Here is an 8,544-nt window from a genome sequence, read left to right on the forward strand (position 1 = left end):
ACTAGGAGTATTTGTCATTTTTAGAGCTGACCGATGCTGGAGTGGCACCGTCCGTCCTGCTATTCCTATTTATCAGCACAGAATTTCTTTCTAGCTAATTTGTCAGACCCCAAGGCTCCATCACCTCTCCGACTCTCTCTCTCTCTCTCTATATTAATCCACAGAGGTGAGGAAGCACACCACCATTTCCACCGGCCGGGCTGACAACACATACATGGACAACCACGGCGATATGTACTACTACTGCACCGGCTGCACCGATCCTTCCTGCTCCTCAATCTCATCAATGGGCTCGTTTCCACCCGACGATTTGAGCAGCAGTGAGATGGTTGAAACAAGGCCGAAGAACCCTCCAGTTTCTTGGAATCATTTCCAGGCCGGCTGCATGGGCGCCGCTGCTAATCCCTCCTCCTTCTCGCCCTGCGACTTGTTTCCGTTCGACATGAGCAGTGGCGAGACTATTGGTGCGGAAACGAGTCCTCGGCCCAAGAAGCGAGCAGCCTCGGCTGCGCCATCGTACATCGGCGTGCGCGCGCGGCCGTGGGGTCGGTTCGCGGCGGAGATCCGGGACTCGACGCGGGGCGGCGTGCGTGTCTGGCTGGGCACCTTCGGCACCGCCGAGGCCGCCGCCATGGCCTATGACCAGGCGGCCCTGTCCTCGCGCGGCACGGCCACGGCGCTCAACTTCCCTCTGAAGCGCGTCCAGGAGTCGCTCTGCGCCCTCGACGCCACGTCCACGGGCATGGACGGATCGCCCGTTCTGGCGCTCAAACGGCGCCACTCCAAAAGACGGAGGCGCAACAAAGCCGAGATAGCCAACGACGCGGCGACGGTCAGGATGAGCAAGAACAAGACGATGGCCATGCAAGAGCGGTCCGTCGTGGAGCTGGAGGACCTCGGCGCCGACTACCTGGACGAGCTTCTCAGGATTACGTGTGGTACAGCTTACTAGTAGCACTATCAAGAGTTACTAGACGTAAGGCTGTGGCTAAGCTTGGGCAATGGGCAGCGTACTTGTGTGAATATTTACAGGCTTGTTTTTCAGTTCCCATGAGTTTTGTCCATTTCTGAGATGAATTAATGAGAGGTTTTGCCTAGTACACCCTTGACCAGGTCCCCTTCTTTCCTCAATGTTTTTCTCTGTAAATAACACTTTTTATTAACTCGTAGTGCAGCATTAAAGTAATACAAATACCTTAGGCACATACCCAACATCTGCATGAGTAGTATTCATGCAGAAAACATAAACCCACACAAGGAAGAAGGCAAAAAACATGACCGGTCCAAGCGAAACGCAACATACAACAGCAACCATTGACATGAACCACTACCAAGGACAACACCCGGGCGATAAGAAATGTGCTTCAACAGTGACGCCTTCAAGAAGGGACCAATGTGCATTACTCGCTGACATCGCCAGATCCATCCAAGGAAAGCTAGATCTTGGGTTTCCTTGAAGATGTCATTGCAAACTCTAGAGAATGCCTCCAACAAGGGTATAGTGCCACCACCAATGCAGGTCCAACCTAGAATTTCCACTCTGGGGATCGAGACCTTATGCTCAAGAGCACCTCCAAATTTAAGTCACAATGTTTGTCACCCCCACTTTTAGATGAAGGTGCCTCGGTAGTCGCACATGCTCACATACCTGATGTAGACATCATCACACAACCGGACATACCACATATACAAGGAGCAGAACGGAGCATGTCTGCTAGCATCAACAAGGTCACTAACGTCGCCCAGAGCCCACTCAATGGGCCAACCTGTCACCGGTCTTCCACAGTGATTGGATACAAAATAGAAACATAAAGGCATCAGTGCCACCAAGAGCCCACATGGTGCCATTCAGCAGCCTTTCCCCGTCTTCACTGAAGTCATCCCGTGGCAGCTCACGACACAACGTCGAGCATTCAAGTAGGCAAAACTGAGAAGGAGGCCTCGTCAGGCCCCACCACCCGCCGTCTGCCACCATGTGCGACACTTGCCATCCAACTTCTACTTCATGCCTCGTGTACATCTTCATCATGAACAAAACTGAGAATCCATGTGACACACTAGCACTGATCATCGCTGCCGCACACCTTATGTCCACCGCTAACATGCCACTCTCGCTATCACTACAGGACCAGGCACTACCACCTACTGTTGACATCCATGTATGCCAGATCAGAGGGGGTCGGTATTCATCATTGACCAACCGCCGCCAAATGTGCCACGAACACTCCCGCCGCCACCCCGTTGTTGCACCCATAAATTATTGAGATAGCTAACAACCTAAAACTCGAACGCAGCCCTTGAGTGTGGCATGAGGTGCTCTCTTGGTGCCGCTTCACTGCTATATTACCACAAGGCGATGAGGATTTTCTGGATTAGGCTACTTCAACCCTATTAGCTCCTAGCAGCCTCGAGAAAGGTATAACTTACCTCACCTAGTGGCTTTGGAAACATCAAACAATTGTGTCTTCAACGTCAAGGGCCCTTAGGAGGGGCGCCTTGTGCATATCATCGAATATTTGCCCTGTTTGGATCAGGGGGTTAGAGCTAGTATGGGTTAGTTGAGGCAGAAATAACCCTAAAACATCCAAACATGTGGGTTAGAGTAGAGCTATTTGCATCTAACCCAGCAAAAAAACCAACCCGGTGGGGAGGTGCTATTTGGGGTTAGATGTGGTGGGTCCCATTAAAAAAGTATCTATCCCGCACCTGGATCCCGCACCGCATCCATCCTGCATCGCATCCCACCTCCCTCCCGTTCGCATCCCGCTGCCGCCGCCGCTGCCCTCCGCCTAGACCTGGGAATAGTTTGGACTGAAACCTTAGTTTCAGGTTGGTTTTGCTATTGGACTGTGTTGGGTTGGTTTAAATAGTCTGGGAATCTAAATCAATCTAGTCTGGTTTGGGTTTTATCAACTATCGGATTAGATTGGTTTGGTCTGGACACTAACCATTCAGTTTCAAATGGTTTCAATCCATGCACAGAATCCAGTCTCTCGACCAAACGGTACGGGAAGAGACCAGCTACCAATCCCTATCATATACATGTTCCTAGCTCAATCCAGTCCAAGCATCAAGCCGCTGAGCATGAGCGGCCTGTCCGCGATCCCGACAGAGTACGTGCGGCCGGTGAAGGAGCGCTAGGGCCTGGGCGACGCCTTCGACTAGGCGACGGCAAGCTGGCCGCCCGGCTCTCCGCAGTTTCCCGTCGTTGCCGTGGACGGTTTCGACGCATCCCACTAGGACCCCGCCAGCTCCGCCTGCCTGGCCGTCGTGCGCGAGACCGCGGCAGATTGGGGCATCATGCACGTGGTTGGCAATGCTACACGTACAAACGATTTACAGGCTTTTACATGATGCTTAACCTTGATTGGTCAATAGGTGAGCGGGGCGGCCCACCCCCCTGAAAATCAGGGGGGGAGAGGTTTGTGATTGGTTGTTAGATGGAAGGAGCATGTAAAAGCGTGTAAGTCTTTGTATGTCTAGCATTTTTGTGCACGTGGTAGGCACTAGGCGTGGAGTCGTATACGGACGTCAGCACGCCAGCTTCTAGTATCCACGGTTTGAAACAGCGGGTTGAATCCAAAAAGGGGAAATAGTTTGGATCGGTTTGGGTGAAAAATCCATATAATTTGGTTTGGTCTGGATTATAGCTATAAAGTTTTGGATTGGATTGGTTTGGACTAATGACCTAGAGTTGCTTGGTTTGGGCTGGATTCAGTCTGGGTTTCAAACTATTCCCAGGTTTACCTCCGCCCCCTGCATCTGCCCCTCCGCCCCAATCCCTCTGCCCCGCCCGTCTCTTTCTCCCGCCGATTTCTCGGAAGCCGTCGGCCTCTTTCTCCTTATCCTCCAGCGGCAGAGCACGCGGCGGCGCCCGATGCTCCGCGGCGAACAAGCCCTCCCCTCCCCCTTCCGCCGCTCCGGGCAACGAGGTAAGGTAGCCGCCCCGTCGTCTTTCTTATTCCTCTGGAATTGGGGGCCGAGCGGCTCTCGGCTCTGGGCCTGTCGTTGATGGCCTCGTTCGATTCTTGCAGCGGCGGCAGCAGCAGCTCCATGGCAAGATAAGGAGCGAGGTGCTGTCCCCCTTCCGGTCTGTGCGCATGTTCTTCTACCTCGCCTTCATGGCCAGCGCGGGCCTGGGTAGCCTCATCGCGCTCACGCAGCTCCTCCCGGCGCTGGGGCACCCCGCGAGGGCGGCGCGGGTCCCGGAGACGCTCAAGGGCCTGGGCATCGACGTGGCGGCGATTACAAAATAAAGTCTTGGGTAGTATCTCTCTGATGGAAATAAGTTACTGCTATACAGTTTTGGTATTCTATTTTGAACACATCTTAGTTTTTTTACTGTGAGCAATCTCTGTTTATCTGCATGTGTGTTGCTCCAGATAGTCGTCTCTCATGCAATGTGGGTTATTCAGTACAGGCTATTCACATGATTTTTGGATTGAATCCGTCCGAAGTCTACGTTAGTAACTGGTAATATACTAACTTTGTGCCGTGCTACGATGATTTTTTTTTTTGAGTGGAACGATGAGATATCCTAATTTGAGATAGATGGTTGCAAGCTGACCATAATGTTTTGTATGGACAAAATAAAATTTATCATGTTTTTGATACTTGATTTGTAAAGATAATTTGTTTATGTCATTTCTGAGCGGGAGGAGGCCACACAAAAGCCGACCACAACGAATCCGGCTGAAAAAAGGACCAAATGAGTGAGAAAGTGCATTTATTGTCAATCTAACCCTCTCATCCAAACACCACAAAAGCTAGAGTTAGTTCAGGATTAGTCACAAGTTAAAAACTAGCTCTAACCTCTAACCAAGTTAGAGTATCCAAACAGGGCCATCGGCACATTTCTGGGCAAGAGCAGATGCAAAGGGATTGACGGTCCTTCTATTGGGGTCATCGAGTTTTCTTTTCTTGGGCCAAGCAACCTCTTCGATCCACTCTTCGGTTGTGTTCACAGCTGTGTTGCCTCTTATGTGTACTGGTTATGTAGCGCTAGCTAAATCAAAAAAAAATTCTTCTATCAATGAAAAGATATTAATGCCTTCTGCGTATTCGAATTCCAGAATCGGGTATCTCACTCGGAATATGGTGCCGACACCAGTAAGCCTAATAAGCGACTCGAAATGTGGCCTGCGTACTGCGAGGGAACAATTGTAACTTTTATAACCATCAAAGCAGAGTAGGGGAACTGTTGAGGAAAGTTTAAGTCAGAAGTTACTGACCTGGTAGGTTCTTTTTCTAGCAACCGCCTCCTAATTTTGTGTACATGCGGAGCTTGTTGATTAATGATGTTGATTTTTTTTCACGGATACGCGCCGAGCGTATCATTTCATTGATAAAAGGGGAGAACATATAGTGGCGGACCTCATGAAGCATACACTGGGAGGCGCTTATGAGGTCACTATGAGCAGAGGAGGGGGGGGGGGGGTGCTCAGCCCGCGAACAACTAAGTCAGGTTACACCAATGATCGAACTAAGCCCTCGAGCACCGGCGTTGGCCCACGTGCGAGCTTCCTCCTTGATGTCATGAATCAGGAGGGTGGTTGAAAGTGTTGCGCCGTCGAAGATGCAAGCGTTGCGATGCCTCCATATATGGTCCATGCAGTCAACACAATGAGAGAGGCTAGTCCTTTGTGCTGGCCTGCCGAGGAGTCGTGGAGGGCCGTAGCCCACCAGTCATAAAAAGCCCATGGTGCCGTCTGGTGGAAGCGTACGTAGTAAGGCGACACCAGGATAGGAAATAGCAGAGGTACATAATATATATTCAATTTTGGTTTTGTAGTTATGAAGAAACTAGAAAAACAAATGGAATATCAGGTTCCATTCCTCGTCATATAAATAAACCTGAAAATGCAATTTTGTAGTGTATGGACGCGATGGAAATGGGCGGATTCTAATTAATAGGGTTAGGGGTGTAATCCTTTTCATGCCATATTTTTGAATTTGTTGGCCAAATCTGTATTCGGTTATCATTATTTTGTTTATTCGGTTCAAAGGAGCACAACAAGACGAAGAACAGGGAATGTGACTAAGAATGTTGAGCGTTGACTATGCCTCGAGAGAGAATTCATGGAGCAAGGACAAGAAAGTCATTATATGCACTCAACGGAACATTTGTAATTCACCAAGAGTCACATTTGTATGTATATAAGATGCAGTCCAGTTCATGGCAGCATGTATAAGAGCATCTACAGCCGGGTGCTTCAAACCCGCATCATACGCCCGGGCGGACCGCCCAGTCGCAAAATTTTAACCGAGACGGCTGCCTCAAATGGCCCTCAAACGACCAGGCTGACCGGCACCCCTCATATCCAGCCTAAATATGGGGTGGATATGGGGGCGCCCGGGTGCGCCCGCCACTTCGGACCCGGCCCACACTGGCCCACCCGACCCCACATATATTCCTCCCCATCTGCTCGCCGGACCAAACCCTAGCCATTTTACTCCACTCCACTCCCCTCCGTCACCCAAACTCGTCTCTGGCGTCGTTCGACCGTCTCCAGCATGGCGAGTAGCGGATCCGAGTCCCTCACCTCCAGATCCGTCAATCCCGAGCTCATCACACGCGGCCCCGAGGAGGAGATGGTTGTCCAGCTTGCGCTTCGCCGCGCCCGGGAGGAGGCCCGTGCACTACAGTGCTCGGACTCCCAGTGCACGGGCCTCCTTTCGTTGGGAATCCGTTGCGTCGCTGCCTCACCGGAGGTGGTGTGGTCCGCCTAGTGTCCGAACATGGTGGTGGACTCGGAATCCCTCCATTGGCGCGGCGAGCATCGGGACGCACCATGGGCCTCGTCCGATGAGAACATGGCACGACGTGCCCACCGTGGCAGGCAGCGGGCGCGGGATGCGGCGGCAGCCCTCGCAGCGGTGGATGTCAGCGAGGTTGAGTCGCATTCCCCGTTGTCCCGTATGGTGCTGCAATCCGGGGGCTGAAACCGCATCGTGATGGACGTAGGCGGCTCGTCCCAGGACGGATCCATCATCGATCTAACATCCACCGGCACCCAACGGGTTCCGGGCTCCGATGAGGAAGATTAGGGCATGGGAGACGGTGGTGCCTTGAGTCCCATGAGTCGGCTCATGTCCCATGCCCTACTCTACCTTGCCGGCGACCGGGCCAACACTCTGGGGAGCGCAGCCGGCCGCCGGACATCGCCACGGTGACCGGATGAGCTCCGCTTGAAGATCGCTATGTTGCATGTAATAATATGGGTTTGAGGTTTCTAATTTGAGGTATCCGGATGTGGGATGCATTTTTTGAGGCGTGACCGATCACTGTCCGCGGACGCGGCCAGGCGCATCTGTCGTGGGTGTAGGTCTGACAATAGTGTATAGAGGTACGAATTAGAGGGCAGAGCCTAGCTACGGCGCAGTTGTTACACTCGGATTTACGAGGTCAAGCCCCTCACTGTAGAGGTAATAGCTCTACGTCTCGGTGCTCTGGAGCTGTTTGATTGAATGTATGGTTTATAAGAGATGCAAACCCTTGCCACGGAGCAGGGGGAGAGGCTTATATAGAGTTTGCCCTCGCCCCATGAATGCTGTCGTTACCAAGGGTTTAAGGAGGAGTTTAAGGGCGCCAGTTATAGGTAACGGGCATACTAATTACATTTGATGAGGGTGGACGCACGTCCTGAACGTTGCGGTTCCGGGGGGGGGGGGGGGACTCCTGGTCTTCATCGCCTGAGTGCTGACAAGTTCGGTCGAGTGAATGTGGTTGGTCAAGTGAGACCTTGTCTTCCATGTGGTTGGTAGCTTCCGAGTGAATCATCTGGTTGCAGAGTATCTGGATGCTGGTCTGGCCCTGGGGCCCAGTATAGTGTCCTAGGGTAGGATCTATAGGTCAGGCATGTTGCCCTACCCTTAGTACATGTCCCCATCAGCATCCGTGGGCGTTTGAGTGGTCTAATTTGCCAAGTCTAACTATAGATGCTTTAAACCCATACGATATAGTAATACTCCAAGAAAAAGGGTGTGGATGCCCACCATCCCTAAATAAACCAGTCCTTAATTTGTGTTTTGTCTGTTCGAACTACACCAGGGTTTAATAAACAGAATATTAAAGTTAGTCTAGTAGTAGTTGACTGGAATAATCATGAGCTAATTAAATGAATGATGCAGCAGCCGCCCCACCTGAAAGGGAGTTGTCCCTCCCGATATGCCACGCTTGCTTGTATTGCTTCAGGCAGCTGGATCTATGAGAAACCATAATCCTTGTTTTTCAGGATAGTTTTGGCTAGCTGTGACAGCACTCGATTTGGACCGGCGCGGCTGGAAAATATCGGACGTGCGTTACGTCAGGGAGAAAAGTAGGGAGGAAGAGGCGCGGCTGCTGTTCAACGTCACCCCACCCCAGCCATGCATGCATCTCGGAAGCTTCCCTTCGACTCCGATCTCTCCCGTTTGAATTGATGCCTCCACGAACTCCGTGACCGTTCGAATTGATGGTTTTTGTATTAGCTTATATTTTAAGGAAGTAGTGATTAGCTTCTTTTAGATCTCGCAGACGGTCATGAACGATGCGGACGAGTCCGC

The 8,544-nt window shown here is 51.6% G+C and overlaps 1 protein-coding gene across 1 annotated transcript; it reads left to right on the forward strand.

Annotated features, from left to right (window-relative positions):
- Positions 1–214: 214 nt before the first annotated feature.
- LOC123184357 (ethylene-response factor C3-like) lies at positions 215–952 on the forward strand. The gene has a single exon (XM_044596502.1). It carries the CDS (start codon positions 215–217, stop codon positions 950–952), a length of 738 nt encoding a protein of 245 aa, XP_044452437.1.
- The last annotated feature ends 7,592 nt before the right edge of the window (positions 953–8,544 follow it).

Source organism: Triticum aestivum, chromosome 2A (assembly GCF_018294505.1).
Source record: "Triticum aestivum cultivar Chinese Spring chromosome 2A, IWGSC CS RefSeq v2.1, whole genome shotgun sequence".
Classification (NCBI taxonomy): domain Eukaryota; kingdom Viridiplantae; phylum Streptophyta; class Magnoliopsida; order Poales; family Poaceae; genus Triticum; species Triticum aestivum.

Bases quoted from the DNA above. Each gene is read 5' to 3' on its own strand.
- LOC123184357 (XM_044596502.1), top strand. From the start codon at position 215: ATGGACAACCACGGCGATATGTACTACTACTGCACCGGCTGCACCGAT.